Raw genomic sequence first — 22,657 nt, 5'->3', positions numbered from 1 at the left:
CTCTTTCCCTTGTATCCAACGAAAAACATATCTGTGATCTTGATAAAAGATTTATTTAGCTCAATTCCTCTTGGGCCCTCTACTTCGAACACGTTCTCTGGTGCATAGTTTTATTTTTTTTTAATTTTATTTACTTATTTTTTTTTATTGTTATGTTATGTTAGTCACCATACTGGTGCATAGTTTTAGTGAAAATTCTTCTGTTCTGCTGGTGTTCAGAATGCCCTCGTTTACAGCTAGTTATAAGAAAGATGTTTTGCTTTGCTTTTCATTTTCACTCTTCTTTCTGGCCCCGCTCTCTGAAATGGAGTTTGCTCTGCCTGTTCCCCAAGTGTATTTACTGTCACTTAAAATGTGTTTCTTGATCCTAGCTACTTTTGAGAAAACAACATTTTCAAAGGGTCATCTCTGCCCGTGGCTAGCTGTTATGTGGTTTTATAAGGCTGACTTATGAACTGTAAGCCATTTGGAAAAAATCTATCATTTACATGCCAGATACTACTTTTACTTTTTGGTGTCATAATGTGTAAACTACTATAGATAGTTATAAAGTAGACTTACAGAAAAAACTCTTCTTGTTCTGTTTGTTTTAGTTTTCAATGTTACATTTGAATACAGTCTACTTATCATCCCTGAAACTTCTTCCAATCTTTGTGATTGTAGTCTTTAAATATTCATTATAGTCCGTATTAGATATTAGAGAATTAACCAGAAAAGATCCAATATCAATATCATAAATTTTCATACATTTCAAATCTTTGCTTATTTTTTCTATTATACTTTGTACATTATTTACACCTTGTACTGTCACCCTACTGTCTTTTTTATTTTTAAAGATTTTATTTATTTGACAGAGAGACACAGCGAGAGAGGGAACACAAGCAGGGGGAGTGGGAGAGGGAGAAGCAGGCTTCCAGCGGAGCAGGGAGCCCGCTGCGGGGCTCGATCCCAGGACCCTGGGATCAAGACCCCGAGCTGAAGGCAGACACTTAACGACTGAGCCACCCAGGTGCCCCTGTCACCCTACTGTCTTGATTTAACAAATTCAATCGAAAATTCACACAACTCTGCTCTTTGGGTGGAATTTGCTTTTAGGCCAAGAATGATTTGGGAGCATTAAAAACAGAATTCATATTTGAGACTTTGCGGCTTAAGATCAATTTCTTAGAAGATTATATTAAAATTGACATTTTCTGACCTGTGGTAAGAGCAATGAAACAGTCGTTTTTGGTGTTAGTTTTAGGTCTTTAAATTCATGTGGGTTTTGATAAGAGACTCTGTCTTTCTGGTACACCATGAGCAGACATTCAGAGTGTATGGTTTGAGAGGCTAGTTTGAAATTTTATGTGGTTCTCTTAAGCAGTTGGGTAATCAGCTGAAATACCTTAGACTCCAGCCTTAAATTCCAGGGCAATCGGAATTTAAAGGAAAAAAAAGAAAGAAAACACATTATTTATGAACATCATCCAAATTTGTGTTCAAATAAAAAAACTTAAAAATTTTCTTCTTATTACATTTAATTTGAGTCTGTGTATTTAAAGAACTACAATACTAATTACTCATATCTCCTTTTGTTGATCCTTCATACTTGATATTTTTCTCAACAATTAAAAATGAGAAAAATCCTAGGGTGCCTGCGTGGCTCAGTCAGTTAGGTGTCCAAGTCTTGATCTCACCTCAGGTCTTGATCTCAGGGTCATGAGTTTGAGCCCCACATTGGGCTCTATGCTGGGCATGGAACCTACTTAAAAACAATGATAAAAGTCTTAATTTGGATTAATTTATATATCTCTACATACATACATAGGGTGGCAATGTCAATTTTACGTTCTTTACCAAATAGGTTCCAGAACAGGGGAATGTGTTTTCTAGCAATGGTGATACTTATATTAGTTGATACCTTACTGACAGCATGTACAAATATTTGCCTCCTTCTGTTAGAACCATGGGTTTTAAATTCCTCATTTTCTACTACATCTTATATGATATTTGTACTTTAAGGCTACAAAAATTAGAAATTAGATTTTGAACCTAAAATTTGCTGTTGGGCCACCTTTTCCTCCTACTAAAATCAGTATGTTGACTGAAGATTCTCTTCAACAAGCTTTAGCTCCATGATACAGTCTTGCACTGAAAATCTGGCTTCTTGTACATGTATGTGATTGGAGATATGCCAAACTTTTTATCAGTCAGTCCTTGAAACTGAAACTTAAGGGAGGAAAAAAAAAGAAGATCCCAATAGTAAATTCTTCAAACTTACTAATATTTGAACATTTTGAACTTACAAAAATGACAATTTCATAGAAGCATGTGGTTCAACATAGTAGATTACATGGAAGATTCAAAATAAGGCAAACTTGGAGGAGATGCCATAATTCTTAGGAGGAAAAGCAAAGAGGAAGGTAAAAATAATGCTAATGGTCTTAAATATCTTCAGAGACAGCTTCCCCATTTTATAGAGAAAACTGAGGCTCAGGGACACTGAGAAACTTGTCGAAAGTAATATGGTTAATAAGTGGTTGAGCCAACCATCAAACCAGGTTGGCCTGACTTCAAAGCCATACTGTAGGATGTAAGACAGCTAGGAGGCTGGAAGCTGCATCACATAATACATCTTTGTAAACATTCCATTTGAGGTCTTCTCCAGTTCTGAAAGTATGTGAAGTTTCCCTTATATAAATAATAATGTGCATGGTGGAAAATTTGATCTCACGTCAAGCACCTCCTAGAATCCTCTCAATCCTTAAAAAAATGGAATGGTTACTTACATGCAACACTCATATGATGTTGTTTCAATGTCATGGCTGTCATCATTAAGGTCATATGGGCAACTGAGGTGTGACAGGGAGTTTCTTGGGCAATAACATAATTTAAGTGTATAGGTCTTCATGGACTTACGTACTGTACAAGTTTAATTGTGAGTCTGTGCTTTCTGTACAGTATTAAATTTATGAGAGTATATGAGTTTCAGCTGGAAGAAAATCCCCAACTCCGCTAACCCCATCTTAATGAAGAAATGAAACACCAAGGAGTCTGATGCCATCACTGCCACCACCTCCCAGGTGCATCTAGCTGAAACACTCAGCAGGTGTTTTTTTTTTTCCCCCACTGACACCTTTGTATTCATCTGAACTCAATATCTTTAATCCTCTTCTCAGTAGCCTAAGGGATCAGTAAAATATATCCATAGCAATCTCTTTTCTGCTTGTCTAAATAACAAGGGATTATTTTATAGCACTATCAGAAGCAATTTAATACTGGAAGATAAACTCATGAACTGTGCTCCTGGATCTAGTCCCTTTGTTTATAGCAAAATTTCAAGCATATTGAAGCAACTGCTTTTATTGGAACAATGTAGATATTTTTTTAAACAACCATAATTTACCATTTATTTATGTTTTTAGTCATTCAAAAATATGTACCTAGTGTCTGCCATAAGCACCTACCACGGTGCTGAGAATCCAGGGGTGAATAAGATATACAGGTTCTTTGCCTAATGGTAGTATATTAAAAAGTTGTGCCTGATAAGATGTAGCTGTTACTTAGAGTTTATTTTAGGAGGTTAAGTCAAGAAAAGACAAGATGTGAGCTGGTGTATATTTTAACACAGATATTACATTCAGCAATTGTTTATTGAGTGTTATTGCTTATATGCTAACATGAGGCCAGGTTAGATGCTCACAGCCTTTTCTTGGTGAAAACCAAAGAAGAAAAAAGAGGCAATGAGGAGTAGAGGAGTATCTACAATGGAGAGAAACACATCTGTGATCTTGGTCAGATGTACCCCGAAACTGAAAGTACTATTCAATGAATTCCTACATTGAGCCACATCCTTTATTCCATGTCTTTCTTTCATCTTATTTCTCTGTTTTTCCACTTTCCATTTATTTATAGGAAGATGATTTAAAACTAATGACCTTTCAGCTACCAGTCAGTCACAGACTTTCAAAGCTGGAAGACCCTATCAGGCCCATCTAGTCTAGCACACCTCCCTTTATTGGAAGCTCACAGCCAGTTAGAGGCAGAGTTCAGGCTAGAAGAAGAACCCCCAATTCAAGTCTCTTTTGCTCCCTCTTCTTTGCAAGTAAGTGATGGAACCCCCTAAATTAGAGCAAACAGGAGAGACGCATGGAGCACTCAGCTCAAAGGGGGTCCTCTTAAGACTTTCTGAAGAGAAACCTTCCTGAGGCTTGGGAAAAGAAGCTTCTCCATTTAACATCACACAGGTTCTTCTGTCATTACAAGGTTCTTTTTCTTTTTCCTGTCAGTCAGGAAAGACTGACAGAATCAGAAGGAATGAAAAGAGCTTCTGACACTTTGAGACCAGGAAGGGATTTTTGTGCTCTTAGGGTTTTTGGGTTTTTTTTTTTAAAGATTTTATTTATTTGTCAGAGAGAGAGAGAGAGAGAGAGAGAGAGAGAGCAAGTGAGCACAAGTAGAGGGAGAAGCAGGCTTCCTGCCGAGCATGCAGCCCGGTACGGGACTCGATCCCAGGACCCTGGGATCACGACCTGAGCCGAAGGCAGACGCTTAACCGACTGAGCCACCCAAGAGTCCCTTTCTTAGGGTTCTAAAGGCAAAACTAAGTTGAGTCTGCCAAAATAGATGAACTTGCCTGAACCTATGCTATGGTTGAATCTCTATGGCTGGGAGAATCTGATGTAGGTCTAGAGTGTCTCTTATGTCTGACTCAGTCAAGATTGGACTTGTTTTTCTGTAGCCCACTGAGTAGATTTGATGGTTTGTGAGAGGTACAGTGTCAAGCATCTGCAGAACCAGCCAGTGAGCTGATTTTTCATGAGAGTGTATATCCCAAAGTAAATAGCAAAGCAGGTGCAGTAACTTACTAAGAGTTCGGATTTATGCCAATTTGTCCATTATCTCTTATTCAGTCCCTGTGACCAATAAGAATCACGTGAGATTTGACTGGCCCAAGTCTATGAACATGAAATTTGTGAACCTTATGAGTCACTCGGGGATGATATTTATGACATGGCTCCAGTAGTTAGAATTCCAGATGAGTGATAAAACTAAAGAAATATAGGGAAGGGGAACAGAGAGGAGAGGGCAGTAGAGAAGGACAGAGGGGAAGGGAGGAAGGCAGTAGAGAGTAGAGAAACTATGAAGCATTGACCCAGGTGCATGGTTTGACCCACAGATACATGGTTTTCCTTATATTTCAACAGCCATATGCTATTTATAATTCTTATATCTGCAGACTCTTTAAAAAGAAGATTTGAAATTATTGAAAGAATGCATAAAGAAAAACATTGTGATTTCACTTAGTTTTTGTATATTAAGTATTTTTATGATGAGAGATGTTAACTTGTAGTTCAAAAGAGTTTCTAGAAACGTCATTGCTCAAGGTAAAGGTTGACCATAAATTCTTTTTTGAAAACACCTTTATTGAGGTATAATTGGTATACAAGCTGGACAGTTTGATTAGTTTGGACATATACCAACACCTGGGATACCATCACCATAATCAAGGTAATGGATATAGCCAACACCTTTTGCCCCCCTGCCTTTTTTTTTTTTTTTTAGTTTTAGTTGTTTGTGTGTGAGTGTTAAGAACACTTACATGAGATTTACCCTCTTAACATATTTTGAAGTACACAACACCATATTATTAGCCAGAGGCACTATGTTGCACAGCAGATCTCTAGAATTTATTCAACTAGCATAACTGAAAGTTTATATCCATTGAACAATAACCTCCCACCTACCCCATTCTGGTAACCACTTCTGTATTCTCTGCTTCATGAGTTTGACTTTTATAGATATCTATATAAATAGAATAAAACTCTTGAGAAGCTTCCAATACATTAAAAAGAACAGAGCACTCAAAAGATAAACCCATGTTGAATAAAAAATGGATGGGTGGAATAGAATAAAATATAACAGGAAAGAATAAGCAGTGGGAACTTCTCCTTTCCTAATGCAGCAAATAACTCAGAAAGCAACCACAATTGATATAGTTTTAAATATTTAAATAAATAAAAATGGAAATGAATTAATAAGAGATGACTTTGAACCTTGTTGCACTATTAGAAGCTGAAATTTACTGGAATCATTTTAAGAAGAGAAGAAACACTGACTCATCTTCCTAGAAAAAGGAATTTGGAGTGATAAAGCACCATGGATCTAACTTATATTCCTGAAGACTTATCCAGTTGTCCAAAATTTGGAAATAAACCTTGCCCTCCCATCAACCGTTCTTTGCATGTCTGAGTGATAATGTATTCTATTATGACTGCAGCCATGTTTATCACCATCTTTGGAAACTTGGTTATAATGATTTCCATATCACATTTCAAACAGCTTCATTCTCCCACAAATTTTCTGATCCTCTCCATGGCAACCACTGACTTTCTGCTGGGTTTTGTCATTATGCCATACAGCATGGTACGATCAGTGGAGAGCTGCTGGTATTTTGGGGATGGCTTTTGTAAATTCCATGCAAGCTTTGACATGATGCTAAGCCTAACCTCCATTTTCCATCTGTGTTCCATTGCTATTGATCGATTTTATGCCGTGTGTTACCCTTTACACTCCTCAGCCACAATGACCACCTCCGTGATAAAGCGACTGTTGGCATTTTGCTGGTTGGCCCCTGCTCTTTTTTCATTCAGTTTAGTTCTATCTGAGGCCAATGTTGCTGGTATGCACAGCTACGAGATTCTTGTTGCTTGTTTCCATTTTTGTGCACTTACGTTCAACAAATTTTGGGGGACAATATTGTTCACTACATGTTTCTTTACTCCTGGCTCCATCATGGTGGTATTTATGGCAAAATCTTTTTTGTTTCCAAACAACATGCAAAAGTTATCAGCAACATGCCTGAGAACACAAAGGGCGAAGTGAAAAAAAAACTTATCTAAGAAAAAGGACAGGAAAGCAGCTAAGACCCTGGGTATAGTAATGGGGGTGTTTCTAGCTTGCTGGCTGCCTTGCTTTCTTGCTGTTTTGATAGACCCATATTTAGACTATTCCACTCCCATAATAGTACTTGATCTTTTAGTGTGGCTTGGGTACTTCAACTCTACTTGCAACCCCCTCATTCATGGTTTTTTTTATCCATGGTTTCGGAAAGCTCTTAAGTACATAGTGTCAGGCAAAATATTTAGTTCTCATTCAGAAACTGCAAATCTGTTTTCTGAAGCACATTAATAAAAAACAATGTTATAAAAGTGAAGAAAGTATTGAAAATGAGACATTATTTTGGCCTCATGCCTCACATTAATTATTCTATTAAATTTCAGTAATCTTGATAAGTGTTTTGTAACCTGAATGTAACAAGAGTTACATTCAATATCTTTGACCAATCAATCAATCACTTATTAATTGTGAACTCTGTATCTAATCAACACTCCCCTCTGAGTGGGGGAAGATATACAAAAGAATTATAAAACACTTCAGAATAGGTTGGCCTCGATTTACACACATGAGACAATTATAAACCAATATAAGAATAAAGAAAATCAAGTGCTAATGGTTTGGGTTGTTGATTCCACTCTAGGAATTCAGAAAAAAGAAGATTATTGTGAGTAACCTGTGGACCCTTGGGAGAAGTGTGACAGAAGTTTGGCCTTTACTATTAACTAGCAGTCCACTTTATTGTTTGGTGTGGGATAATTATTAACCCTCATTATATAAATTATTCAGTCATTTCCTGACACCCTGAAGCTTATTACAAAGAGCTGTCCATAGGAGAAGCTGTTGATTACAAATCATCATATGCAATTTGAGCTTTTATCCTTGGGATTTTTCACTTTGTGGTTTATATTTGGAATGACTTCCTGTTTCCTTGTCTCTACCTTCTTCCTCTGCAAGGTGTGTCTACACCATTGGCCAGCAATCACAAGGCCCCTCCCTGTACTTGCTTTAATCACTTTTTCTGAAAGTTGCCCTAAAGTCCTGACAAATAAATTTCATCCACACCACAATGCCTATGATTTAAGTCAGATCATGAATGTTTGGTGAAAATCCTTCCAATGATTATTCTGTGAAACATTAAGAAACAAACAGAAACTTTCTTTTACCTGATAGATTGGAAAATACATGAGTACATGTAACAGCCATGTCCACTTCCTCTCCTACCTGGGATTCCGTCGTGGGACGGAAAAGAGGAGGAGCAGAAGGCGGGTCGACTGCCCCTGAATCCAAGTCCGGCTTTAGGGCAAACTTTGGATAGAAAACTTAATTTTGGCTCTTTCTCACTCTCTTCTAAGCCCTTCTCTCACATTCCTTGATTCCTTCTCTCACACCACGTCCTAGATCCAACTGTGGATAATTCGCCAGGCTCAACGTGTGCCTTGAAGGACAGTATGATTCCACAAGGATGACTCCTCTTCACCATCATCACAGTTTTCGTCCCCTGTACTTGTTGGTAGAAAAGCAAAGGTGCATAATAAATGCATAACTGAAGTCCTTTCATGTCTACCAAAGGATATTTACTGATGCAGTCTAACTGCTGGTCTTGAGAAGAACATTTTAAGCTGTATCCAGGGAGAGATATTGTGTGTGAGTAGCACTGCCCAGCTCCTTCCTCCTGAAAGTCCCAAAAGATGGTGGACACCGCCACTTGGACCTCTCCCCTCACAGTTGAAGACCGGGGTGCCCAGCTGACTTGGTCAGTAGAGCATGTGACTCTTGGCCTCAAGGTCCTGAGTTTGAACTCCACATTGAGTGTAAAGGCCACTTAAAAAAAAAAAAAGGTTATCACAGACCTTAAAACTGACTTGCCCCACTTCAATAGTGACAGGCACTTACTATCCAGTGATTCTTGTAATACTTGGACTTCTTCTCAGTTCCTGCTTTTAAAAGTCTCATTTGAGGGCACCTGGGTGGCTCAGTCAGTTAAGCATCAGGCTCTTGGTTTTGGCTCAGATCATGATCTCAGGGTTGGGAGATTGAGCCCCATATTGGGCTCCGTGCTCAGCAGAGTCTGCTTGGGATTCTCTCCCTTTCTCTCCCTCCCCTTCTGCCCCTCTTCTTGCTCTCTCTCAAATAAATAAATAAAATCTTGAAAAAAAAGCCTCATTTGTTTCTCTACTTCTGAACTATTTCTCTATTTTAAAAAACATCATGACATGCATGTGTGTGCGTAACTTATTCATCACCCTTGTCATAGGTGGTAAGGCAGACTTCATTCAAGGGAGGCTACTACACTTTGGTTATTATTCAAGAGAGGCTACTACAGCATGATTTGTATAGTAGGGAAGATTGGACCCAAATCTGACTCCCACAAACTCCAGTGGGGATCTGTACCCAAAGAATAGGGTTTGGGGCAGTGGATGGAAAATTACTAAGAGGAAACACCAGGGTTAAAGGGAATGCTTGCTAGACTGACTCACCAGAATTTTTGCTGAAGGCAGGCCAGAATGATAAGATGTTGAAGCTGGTTAGATACCAAGGGTGGGTGATTTTCGCTGAACTGACTTAGCTGGATTCTTTCTCAAACCGGATTTTACAAAGGCAGAGAGGGAAGCCCAGGTTCACGTCTAGTTAAGCACAGGGATTAAAGGAGCCTGATCAGAGTTTGGTCAAAGGAGAGAGGCTTGGTCTTGTGTGTCCCTGCTTCTCAGGGAAGCAGCATCAGGGGTTTCCCAAGGCAGAAGAGAGCACCATAAGGATGGCCAGCTTTTCAATATGTGGGACAATGGCATGTGGTTGTTAGACTGAGGACCATCTGTAGATATAAATCTAACTAAATAGAAATGGAATCATCGATTTGGATAGATTTAGCTAGCCAGCTGCATGAAATATATAGCTATAAGGCTACGGGAAAATTGTCTCTATTTACTGATATAGATATTAAGTACTCAATAAAGGACATACATGGTCATCTGTAAATATGCCTCCCCTCCCATCCATGTTAACTCGTGTTCTCGCCTCAGGTCTCACAGCTTTCCAATCTACTCTGCACAGTTATTTGAAGTTAACAACTGCCCTCTTAAATATCTTCCATGGTTTCTATGCTAGATTCCTTCTGTTTTCCCTAACAGGGAGCACAGATTAGGATTAGAATTAAGGGGCTCCCTTGCCCTGGGTTGTCCAATGGCATATTACCAATGAGAAGCACTTTGCAGGACGGGAGGAAGTTGAAAGAAAGGTGTTTAACCCAAACAGCCTCTCTGCCACATTACCCTGGAGGTTGGCTGAGTGCCTTCAGGAAAGGTGATATGGAGTCCCCATTTCTAGAGCCATCCTCTCAAATGCCTGTAACCAGTGCCTTCCCAGGGCACTTTGGGCCCTGCAGGGTGGTGACGCTGTGTTATTGCTGCCCCTGGGTACTAGGCTGTTTCTTGCTAGTTTTCTTAATGCTGCCCACGTCTTTGTATATAGTCCCTTTATTAAACTCTCCTCAAGCACCCAGGCTAACCGTTCTTGCTGGTTTTCTTAATGCTGCCCATGTCTTTGTATATAGTCCCTTTATTAAACTCTCCTCAATACCCAGGCTAACCGTGCCATCTGTTTCCTGCTAGACACGTGGTGAATGTAGCTTTTCATTGTTCTGAGATAAAGTTTTGAAATTCTAGCCAAAGGCATCATGTCTGTCCATGCCCAACTTGGCCTTTCTTTGTATTTTCACATTTTTTCACATTTTAAATCATTCCTCCGTTTGCCCTACCCGGGGGGCAACTCACCCTCCTCTTCCACTTGGTTTCTCCTGGGGGGAGAGGTATAACTGGAGAGGGGCAGGAAGGAATCATCTGCATGCCGGAAATATTCTATGACTCTTCTTGATTATGGCTGTACAAGTCTAATGTATTTAAAATCTCATAAGCTGTATGCTTGATATTTGTGCATTTACTGGGTGTGTGCTGAACAACAATAAAAAAAATTTTAACAGTGTAAAACAGAAAAAAAAATAATGACACATTTTAAGTGGGAATCACAAAGCTATGGTGATAAATGCCCTAATATGCTAAATTCTCTTAAATACTACAAATACTGAAAATGACAAATATATAAAGATTACTTTTAAACTGAACACAAACTATACTAATATTTTGGATTTCAATGACCGCATCTCTATAACAAATTCAGAGCCTTCATAAGCATAAGTTATAAGGGTTTTTAAACCCTGCCTACAGCTAGATAAAGTTTTAGTTAATATGTATGAATGACATAAAGAAAAGTAAAGAAAAGTTGTTTAAAAATCTTTTTAATTTTTTAAAGGGAATGCATGCATATTAAAAACGCAAAAGGAACCAAGGTCTGTACACTAAGGAATAAATTTCCCTTTAGTCTTTGTCCTTTTGTCTTACAGACTCTTTTTTATTTTTTTATTTTATTTTATTTAAAGATTTTATTTATTTATTTGACAGAGAGACAGCAAGAGAGGGAACACAAGCAGGGGGAGTGGGAGAGGGAGAAGCAGACTTCCCGCCAAGCAGGGAGCCCAATGCAATGCGGGGCTCGATCCCTGGATCCTGGGATCATGACCTGAGCTGAAGGCAGATGCTTAAGGACTGAGCCACCCAGGCTCCCCTGTCTTATAGACTCTTTTTTAGAGGCAATCACTTTCCTGCATATCTTTCTGGACATACACAGACATCTCCACAATCATATATGTATGCACATACCGTTCTCTCACACTTATTAAAAAAAAAATACCAATACATGCTGTTCTGAACACTTGGTTGTTTCACTTAATATACATCTCAGGGGTTCATTCTCTATCAGGAAAAAGTTTTGCTTAATTTTTCAAAAAGTCTGTAAAATATCCTTTTATTTGGAAATATCATTATTTATTTAACCTACTGTTTCTGATTTCTGCAGTAACAAGTCATTCTGCAGTAAATATCCATGCAAACATGTATGCATTCATCGCTGTGTATCAGTAAATACCTTAGTTCTTTGCTTTTTGATATTTATTTTACTGCATTTCAATGATTATGTTATATCCCTCCTCTTCCTGTGATTGAGTATGGTGCACAGTTACCAATGCCTACCCGGAGGGATACAGAACAGAACACTATGCTAAACTGGAATTAAATCCTGTCCTCTAGAAATTTGAATTTGAATTATTCTTATTTCTTTTATTTTACTTTATTCTTATTTATACTTTATCCTATACTACTTTATTCATCTCGGGGAATGAGCAGCTAAGAGTGATTCACTGGTAAATTAATGCCAAAGAAAGAAAAGATCTTCTAAGATCAAAAGGATGCCATTGCTTTTCCTTTGGCAAACTAAGTTCTTTTAGTAATAATCAAGTCCTGGTGCTCCAAAGTCCTTCTGCCCTCCTGGAGCCCCAGGAGAGCTGTGATGATGGGTCGGACAGCTCAGAATCCAACTGTAGCATTCAAGTCTGTGCTTTACATTTTACCAAGCTCGCTGAGAAGTTATTTTCATGCTAAATAATTTTGTTTAGTCAGACACCACTAAAGTACTTGAACCTCAGCTTGAGCCTGGACAAACTCTTAAAGCCATTTAAATAGGACATAAGTCCTTCAATATCTCTTAAAACAGTTTCATAGTTAATTTCTTTCAGTTAAAATAACAATTTCCCTTTTTACTTTCCTGACTGGACTCTGCCTGATATAATGAAAATTTATAAAAATACACTATGATGTTATTAGTGCTCTGTCTAGGAAGAAGTTTGGAAGGAGAAGTTTTGTAAACCCAGTGAACCATCCCCATTCACTGAGGCTTTTTATTTTATAAAGAAAAGTCCTCAGAGGATGAAATAAAGTTGGTTTTTACTAGTTAACTTAAATACAAATAATTTGATGCTATTTTTTTTTTTTTTATAAATACTTAAGCTCTGATGTGGTCCAAAGCCCTGAGTATTTAGATATAACAGTTTTGTGTCCTCAGTGGATGACAAAATTATCAGTGGAAACAGCTTGAAGCTTGGTGTTCAGAACTGTGGTCCCCTAACAGAAACACTTTCCCCCAGGGATCATGAAAACACCCACATGATGATAGAAGTTTTCACTTTTCATTTGGTTGGTTTGAAACATGGTTCTTACTGCTTTTTGTTTGACAAATTATGGACTTAACTGCAGTGTGAATATCACTGAACTGTGCATGGCAACAAAAGGAAAAGGTATAAATGAGCCAAATTTTCACTAGGGATTAAGGTATTTATTTATTTATTTATTTTTTTAAAGTGATGTGGTCAGTTGTGCATTTTATTTGTTTATTTATTTGTTTATTCATTCATGGTTCTAAAGATTTTACTGATTTATTTTAGAGAGAGAGAGAGAGCAAGCCTGAGTGGGAGGAGCAGAGAGAGAAAGAGAGAGAATCTCAAGCAGATGCGGAGTTGAGCACAGGGCCAGATGCAGGGCTTGATCCCAGGATCCTGAGATCATGACCTGAACCAAACCAAGAGCCGGAGGCTTACCTGGCTGCGCCACCCAGGTGCCCCAGGATTAAAGTGTTTAAAAACATCTATCATTTGGTAATAAGCAGAGTGAGCATTTTTTGGATTTTAACTAAATTTTCTCCTTCTTTATTCTTCCTTCTTTCCTTATCCTCCCTCCCTCGTTCCCTCCCTTCCTATCATTTTTTTCCTTTTTCTCCACTTTGGCCTTCTGTGAGGCTAGTCCATGCTGTTCCTTTGAAGTCAAAGGGACAATCACACAAACTGATTCACCCTCCCAGAGCCAATTCTCTGGTGACCTGCTGTAATTGCTTTGCTGGCAGCACATTGCACATTGTTAAAGGGCACACCTGTCCAAAGTAGGACAAAAGTAGGTAATGTGGCCTCAGGAGGCATATTCTGTGTATATGCACTGATGACAGCATAGCCTGCCAAGAGTCTACCCATAAGAGCTTGGGCGTAAGTGCCTTTTCTGGTTGAGTATCAGCAAAGAGGAGAGCCGCCAGGCATATTGCCGGGTTGCGTGGTAAGAAACCTTAGCACAACAGATAATTCATCTCTCAAAGATTTTAGCTCCAAATTACCTCATCAGACAAATTCTGGTAAGCCAGAGAAGAATATATTTAAAGAAGAAAAAGAGCAGATATATTTATTTATCTATTGCCTGTTGAAAGGAACCAAACTTAAAATACTGGTCTAAAAAATAAATCTAGATCATTTAAAAAAAAAAAATCATGGAGATTCTAAAGAGACAATGATAGGAGGACCCACAGCACTTTTTTTCTTAAATTACTTCACAAGTAAGATCCCTTACCTAAGAAACTACTCAATGAGTGAGATACATCAAAGGAAGATAATATCTTATTTTTCCCCACAGAAATAGTCTCAGAGGTAAAATGGCTGAGCTATGTCACCAGCAAGGGAAGAAAAATCATGCCTGATAAAGCAGGTATGATATGTCCTTTCCTAAAATTGCCACTTTATTTACAATACATTATTGAGTTCAATGGATATTTTCCTTCTTATTTGAGGGAAATACATATATATTAACGGAATTTTAGGTAATTAATACTTAGGGAAAATTATTACGTGAGTCTTTTTTCATTTTTTTTTTTTTTTGCAATTCTGAGGAAATCATTCTTTCAGAGTCCTTGTGTCTGTTTCCTTATTATGTTATTTTTTCCCTTAAAGAATTAAACTTGAACTAAAAGACAATATAATTCTTGCTCCTCTCCAGAATTGTTTGCTAATGTTTCTTACTACCTCCTAGCAAAAATGACTAATAATTTCCTATGCTTGCATCCTGTGATTGTTTACAATGTTGTCACTCATTTGGTCCCTGGAAATGTTATTGGTTCAAAAAATAATAATAAAAAAATAAAAGATATAATAATAATATTCTCTGAGAAAAGTGAGATGTCATAGTGAGTTTAACTTTGTTTAATCTTATTAAAAATCATTGTATCTTTTTTGGAAGTGAATCTTCAAAGTAAAGGAATCGATTCTGTTATATTTTTAAATAACAAAACCTCAACTGCACTTGATTTCATGACCATTTTGTTGTTTAAGGAAGTGGTAGACCAGCAGCCACATTTGCATTTGCTTTCTTGCTTTTGTCATTTGGGGCCAAGAACGTACAGGTAGGGGCTTAACGTATTATTACCTTTGACATTACCTTCACAATTCACCCGTGTAATAATTTTTTAAGTAAATGTGTGCATCTGACTCTTTTTGTCTTACTCTAACACTTAAATATTTAAACACTTTCCTGTAACCTCGGATCAGAAACTTGAGGTGATGCCTACCCTGTTTCCTCCCACACAAAGTAAATAAGTAAGATGAAATAAATGAAACTCACTTCACAAACCTAAGAGGTTAAGTTATATCAATTCTTTCAGGCATTAAGTTTTCAAAACTGAAACTTCAAACTCCCCAAATCATACCATGAACTACTGAAGAGCATACATTTTGTACAATGAATGCTGTGTCTGTGGGTATACAGCGACAAGTGCTTAAGTAATTTTGTGGTACATGTTAGCTGTCTTTAAAGATAATTTTTAAAAGAATTAAAGAAAAAAATTTAAATTCACGAAAGCAAAGAAGATAAAAAGCAGAATAGAGTTAATTCATTAAAGAAGTTAATTTGGTATTTAAGACTTCATTATATTCAGTATTTTATGGCTTAAGTGATAAGTGATCAAATAATTTGTACTGTGTGTTCCAAAATTGATAATCCATAGTTTAAAAAGGACTTGAATAAATCTTTGTCCTTCTTACCTCTTACTTCTCTGTGTTTTGTTTTCTCAAGTTCAACTCCATTGCATAATATTTGAATGGCACAATTTATCTAAAGAAAAATATATCTAAAGAAAAATGCAAATCTGAGAAATTAAATAATTATATCCAGAGCAAATAAAATGTGCCATAATGTTAAAATTTCAAATAATACACATTGGAAAAAATTGCTGAGCTGTAATAGCAAATATGGTAAATTATTTTCAAAGGTACTTGTATTCTCATTTAATGTGTTCTTCTCAGGCTAAAGTCCACTTCTCCAACCTGGCTTTAGATCTCAGTAATGCTTGTCCTTGGTCATCAGAGTCATACATCCAGTGCTGGCACTGGAAAAACAAATCAAACCTCAGTCATACTCTGGGTGAGTCAGTCTCATTATTTTCACATTTTCAGGGCAAGAGCATGAAATATGTAAAGTGACAGTTTAAACAATGAGCACGCCTATCTGTCAAATTTGTTACCAATAGAAGCCTTGCAATCTGTGGACAAGGAGACCTCAACTTAAACTTGAATTCATGGATGCAGTTGCTATATGAAAGGAGATAACCCACGAGATTTACAGAATCTTTCATTTCAGTATTCCCTCCCCCTTTTTTTCTGAGATTACTCATGTATATAATTTTGTAGGCTTTAGCACATTTTCAGTTTACCATAAATTGCTCTAAATGCTAAAAACTATATTGTTCACATTGGAAAGAGAAATGTTTCTTAAATTAAATAGTGTGTATCAAGCAACAGGATCCAAAGAATTTGCAAATACCCACAAGAGAAATTAAGGGGGAAAAAAAAAACACAATCTTTAGATTGTAATTATTGTTTGAGCTGAACACTATATAATGGTTCTATCGGTCCCGGGTATTTTTGAGGGGATTTATCAGCAAAATGGTTAATTTAAGTGGAACAGAGAAAATTCTTGATCTGTCTATAGATTTGGAATCCTGAGAAAGGGCTACATATTAGTGCAATCAGAACATGGGCATTTACCTGGGTTGCTTAGGTGGTTTTAACTGGGTTACTTAGACGTTGGGTGACAATAGTCATTTAGTTGTCTTTAGTTCCTTCCTAGTTAAGGGACAGTCTTTAGACTGATACTATTAGCATCTCCTGAGAGCCAGTGAGAATTGCAGACTCTCAACCTCCACCCCAGAATCAGAATCTGTGTTTTAAAAAGATCCTTAGTTGATTCCTAGGTACTTCAATATTTGAGAAGTAATGCTCCTGATAGATAGGGAGTTCAATTTGGGATTAGAAATGTAGCTAGCTGGGCCTTTCTGAAAATTTGCCCACCAACAGTTTTCCTTGTTTTTCCTCTTTCTTTCACAGAAAGGAGAGAAGCATAGTACTTTTGCAAAAGACTAATAGTATCTACAGGACAAAGACAATGAATTCACCTGATCTTTGGAACACTTCAGAAGTACAGTTTTGCTTTGCTTTGGTCAACAATTCATGCCCTAGAAATGTGAGGTCTGCGCTGAGTGTGTGTGCCATGTACGTTATCATGATTGGTGCTATAGTGATGACCATGCTGGGCAACCTGGTTGTGATCATTTCCATCGCCCACTTCAAGCAGCTCCAGTCCCCAACCAACTTCCTGATTCTCTCCATGGCCACCACTGACTTTTGTTGAGCTGTGTGGTCATGCCCTTCAGTATGGTCAGGTCAATTGAGTCCTGCTGGTATTTTGGAGACCTCTTTTGCAAAGTCCACAGCTGCTGTGACATCATGCTCTGTACCACCTCTATTTTTCACCTCTGCTTCATCGCGGTGGACCGCTACTATGCTGTTTGTGACCCTTTGCATTATGTCACCAAAATTACCATCCCCATGATAGAGGTCTTTCTGCTCATCAGTTGGTCCATTCCCATCTTTTTTGCCTTTGGCCTGGTAGTCTCAGAGTTCAATATAATTGGTGCAGAGGACTTTGTTGCAGCCATTGACTGCACAGGTTTGTGTGTATTGATATTTAACAAGCTCTGGGGGGTGCTGGCCTCCTTTATAACCTTCTTTCTTCCTGGGACTGTCATGGTGGGGATTTACGTACACATTTTCACAGTAGCTAGGAAGCATGCCAGGCAAATTGGCATGGGTCCTACCAGGAAACAGGGAGGGTCAGAAAGCGAAATGAAAGTATCATCCAAAAAAGAAAGCAAGGCCACTAAGACTTTAAGCATAGTCATGGGAGTGTTTGTGCTGTGCTGGCTGCCCTTTTTTGTCTTGACAATCACAGACCCTTTCATTAATTTTACAACTCCTGAAGATTTGTACAATGTCTTCCTCTGGCTGGGTTATTTCAATTCCACTTTCAATCCCATTATATATGGCATGTTTTATTCCTGGTTTCGCAAAGCATTGAGGATGATTGTCCCGGGAACCATCTTCCACCCTGACTCTTCCACCCTAAACCTATTTCTTGCAGATGCTTAGGCAATGTTTTCCATTCTCCAAGATTCTTTCCTGGTACAGAATCTTGGATGCCCTTTCCCCCAAAGGTAGGGCCATGGACTTCCTGGATAAAGATATTCTTCCATTTGGTGTTATGGACACCTAAGTAAGAGCAATAGATCTAGCTTTCTGGGTGTACCAGAGCTACCAAATTGGTCAATTTCCGGGGATTCTGGGGAAAGCACCTCCAAAAAAAAGAAACTCTGCCCTATGGCTTGCTGATTCCTGAATTTACACAATTAGGGATTTAGAATTTCATTCCTTTGGTTTAAATCAAATGGGGATCTCCTTTTTTTTCTTATAAACATCAGAAGAGGAGATATAGTCAGTCTTCACCCATTGACAGCCACACCAAGTTTATCTAAATCTTTCTTAAGATTATTGTTATATCTTAGAGGAGTGGGGGAGAGAGCTTCAGAACACTGGGAGTCTGGATTATTGAGCATGTGAGTGATGTGGAAGGGGAAGAGGAAACAGACAGGCACAGCTACTTTCATTTTGTTTTGTTTTGTTTTGTTTTGGGTTTTTGTTTTTTTTTTTTTTGGTTCTGACTTAAACCTCTTCCAAAAAGAATTGATGTGAGTTTTCTAATATTTTGATAAAATTGAACTGTCTTACTGAGTAAGAAGAATGAATAAAGAAAGAGTTTAGGAATATATTCTTTCTCCCAATATATAATTGTATATATATACACATATACATGGAGAGAGAGCGTGTGTATGTACATATAGGTGGTATTTCCATCTCTTTGAGTGTCTGTGTGTACATACTAATTATTCACCAAGCTTGAGCTTCATTCACAAACTGAAGTTCCTGCCCTCCCCTAGAGTTTTAGGATAATACTGCATCAAATGTCTCTTCATGTCTTTTTCTGTCTTTCTCTTCTTTCTACTCCATAAACTTATTTTGTCCTTTACAATCTTCTTTTCATCCTTCACACCATCTCTCTGTCTCTCTAATCTGTTGGTTCTCCACCAGGGACAGATTTGCCCCTTGTGGACATTTGGCAATGTCTCACATTTTTGGTTTTCACAACCAGGGAGGGAGTGATACTGACATCTAGAGGGTAGAGGTAAGGAATGTTGCTAAACAGTCTACAATGCACAGAGCATCCCCCACAAAAAAGGTTATCTGGCCCCAAACTTCAATAGTTCCATGGTTGAGAAACCCTGCTTTAACCTTAGCTAAGCTCACAGCTTCAATATTCACGTCTATGTAGATTCCTCTCAAATGTATTTATTTTCAGCTGTATCATTTCTTCCAAACTTGAGTCCCTCATTTCTTACTACCAATGAAGTATCTTTTTGAATGCTCCAACAAGATCTCAAACTCAATGTATCCAGCATCCTCTCTCTATGCACACCCCACCACCCCAAACCTGTTTCTCTGACTCCTGCTTTGTACCAGAGTTGAGTGCACACCAGTGTATTGGTTCCTCACTAGACTATAAGCTTATTTTTTGTGACACTATGTCTTTCTATTTTCCAATTTTGTATCCCACAGTGTCTGGTATGGTTCCTTTCCCCTAAAAATCTCTGAACACGTTCGCTGGATAACTGAAACAGAACTTTGAAAAAAATGGGAGTTACTCAAATTCACAGAAATAAACCGTTATAAAGCAAAGGATGTTAGACAAGTAGGGGCTCCTTCTCTTGAGAGAGAAGATGGAAGAAAGAGCCTATTTATAAAGAAGAAATTGAACTGAATTTAATTCCTGTTCTCTTTGGTCACATGTATACAGTGTTGTATTAGGGAACTTGGAGACAGGGCCAACAGAGGCACTTAGTGGAAAATGACTTACTGACTCAGAAACAACTGCAACCTTCAAAATGAGGCTTTCATGCTCATAGAGTGAGCTTCCTGAGAATAGAAATCAGATCTTCCCTTCCCTTTCCTAATGACTCAATAGTGAAAGTGTTTTATAGAAAGGTTTGGTCATGTAGAAATATTGTTCACTATCTCATAGATTGACAGATTGGCAAATTTCTTAAATGGAGATATCCAGTATAAGGACTCTTCCAGCTGAATAGAATATATCTGAAAACTTAGAACTGTTTCTATGTGTTTTAATTCAATTTATTTATAACCTTTGCCCACTTTTGCAGGAAGTAAGTTTCTTTTCAGAATGATAACTTTCAGACACTGGTAGGTTGCAAATAGAAAACTTGTTATCATTAGCAGAGGTTTTATTTTATTTTATTTTTTTAAAAGATTTTATTTATTTATTTAACAGAGAGAAAGAGAGAGCACAAGTAGGCAGAGCAGCAGGTAGAGGGAGAGGGAGAAGCAGGCTCCCCGCTGAGCAGGGAGCCCGACTTGGGGCTCGATGACCCGAGCCGAAGGCAGTGGCTTAACCGACTGAGCTACCCAGGTGCCCCCCATCAGCAGAAGTTTTAATGTTAAGTGCATTTTATTACAGTAATTCTTATAGTAATATCAGAATATTTGGTTAACCAAACCCCCTTCATCCTATGACCTGGCCAAATGACATCATACATCCAGGCAGGGCATCTTAATCCTTGAGGTTTCTAATGTTCATATATATTTATATATGTATATATCATATACATATATATTTATATATGTATATATCATATCAACATATGATATATACATATATATATATAAATTCTAAATGCTGTTGTGAACTTTTTTGCTTTTTTGACTCTAACCACACTGTAGACTATCTATTGGGAATGACTCATTACTCCAAAACACATTTAATAACATCTCTATTAGGTTGAGAATTCCCAATACTCTCTGGATCTACGTGTTCTGTTGAATAATAAGAGCCTCCGGTGAGGCGCCTGGGTGGCTCAGTCAGTTGGGCATCTGCCTTTGGCTCGGGCCCTGGTCTCTGGGTCCTGGGATCGAGCCCCACACTGGGCTCTCTGCTCAACAGGAAGTCTGCTTCTCCCTCTCTGTCTGCCCTTCTCCCTGCTTGCGTACTTTCTTTCTCACTCTCTCTCAAATAAATAGATAAATTAAAGGAAATAAAAGAGCTTCTTGAAGCCTGTACTTGTAATTTGGTCATTTGAATATAGCACATTTAGGTCTTGAGATGTTTCAGCAAATTATTATTATTATCAAAGGACAGGATTTGAAATCAAAGTTAGGTTTTGAGATGCTTAGTAGAGTACTGGTTTATTTGACGATTGCAATAATTCAGTCCTTCAGGAGATTTCCTCTGCCCCTAATCCAGAAGGCAACATGCCAGAGGCTAAGGTACTCCTTCCTTTTGAAGAATCAAAGGAGGAGGAATTCCTCAGGCTTTAGGCCGAGATAGACCTCCTTCTTGGGTCTGATGGGGCAATAGATAGAGCACCATAGGATGGCAGGAGCGTTTTACCATCTGCTTTCCATGATGAGTCTTTTTTTCCTCTTTAGGGATTCAACAAGGCTGTTTGAACTGCTAGAGCCTAGGGACCGAACAGGAAGGGCAACCATCACTCAGGACCTACTCATTTTGTCATTCAGTCCTCAGAAGAGCATAAAACGTGTGACTTAATATCAAGGAACTCGGATCTGAGGCCTCAGGCAGGTCCTTTCTGTAGGCCAGGATTTTCTTTTGCCCACTCAAACACAGCTAAATAGAGGAGAAATGAAAGAATAAGAGGAAGCTTCTGCTGCAGTCATCATCACTCCTTACCTTCATAAAGAACTTTTGTCATTTAAGACGGATGCCCGTGAACATCAGCTCCATTATTTCTCAAAACAGCACCACATGCTCTTCCCAAGTGAGAGGTGGCTAGTCCAAGGAAAAGTGAATCATTCCATTATTACCCTAAACACAATGGTCTTCTTTCCAGAATGTAAGTAGGTTGAGTAGGGCAGCTCTCAGGAGGACGATGATTTCCATGGACACCTTGCTCTCTGTATTGAAAGCCACTCAGGTCAATAAATAGTTACTGAGCACCTACTATGTGCCACATGCTACTCTGAGTGTTTGTGGTTCAGAGATGAATAAAATTGAAATCCTGGCTTCAAGGGGCTTATAATCTAATAGGAGAGACATAACCTCTCAATTACACAACATGGTAATATGTCCTATGATAGAGCCAGGCACAATTAGTTATGGGAATATGGAGGAGGGAAATTTTGCCCAGCTTGGGGTGTAGGGAAGACTGTCTGCATTTTAGGTCAAAGGAATGTATCATCAGATTGAACAGCGGAGTCACTTCCAACCACTGGAATATCTAATCTTAGGACTCCCTATAACCTCTAGCTTAAACCCCTGTTCCTTTAAGAGATTATGCATCTTTTCCAATATTATAAGATTCAAAACCAGGTCTATCTCTTGGTAAAGCCCATGCTTTTTACCTCATCTACTGCTAACCCAGGCTTTCCCTTTCATATGCCTTTAATTGATCTTTGGATTGCAGAGGGGCTACTAAAAACTGGAAACCTTAAACTCCTTAGACAAGTTCTGAAATTGCTTCTTTATTTGTATCTTCAAGGGAATTGCTTTTACTCTTCTTTAAGTTAAAAGAAAGAAAAGAAAAGAAAAGAAAAGAAAAGAAAAGAAAAGGAAAGAAAAGAAAAGAAAAGAAAAGAAAAGAAAAGAAAAGAAAAGAAAAGAAA

General features: G+C 38.1%; 2 protein-coding genes and 1 pseudogene across 2 annotated transcripts in view; all 3 read left to right on the top strand.

The window, feature by feature from the left end:
• The window catches only part of VNN1 (vanin 1), a 725,633-nt gene that overhangs the window by 91,417 nt on the left and 611,559 nt on the right, over positions 1-22,657 (top strand). The window lies entirely within an intron of this gene.
• On the top strand, positions 6,139-7,170 carry LOC112815177 (putative trace amine-associated receptor 3; annotated as a pseudogene).
• LOC112815625 (trace amine-associated receptor 4-like) lies at positions 17,016-18,058 on the top strand. Its single transcript, XM_025861673.1, is given in 2 exon segments — positions 17,016-17,253; positions 17,256-18,058. Coding segments are annotated over 2 exon segments (1,041 nt in total).

The sequence above is a fragment of the Callorhinus ursinus genome, unplaced genomic scaffold (genome assembly GCF_003265705.2).
Source record: "Callorhinus ursinus isolate GAN/ISIS: 27379988/994484 unplaced genomic scaffold, GSC_fseal_2.0 scaffold6, whole genome shotgun sequence".
In the NCBI taxonomy this organism is placed as follows: Eukaryota; Metazoa; Chordata; class Mammalia; order Carnivora; family Otariidae; genus Callorhinus; species Callorhinus ursinus.
The sequence above is the reverse complement of the archived record's forward strand: the minus strand, read 5'-3'. Positions and strand labels throughout refer to the sequence as shown.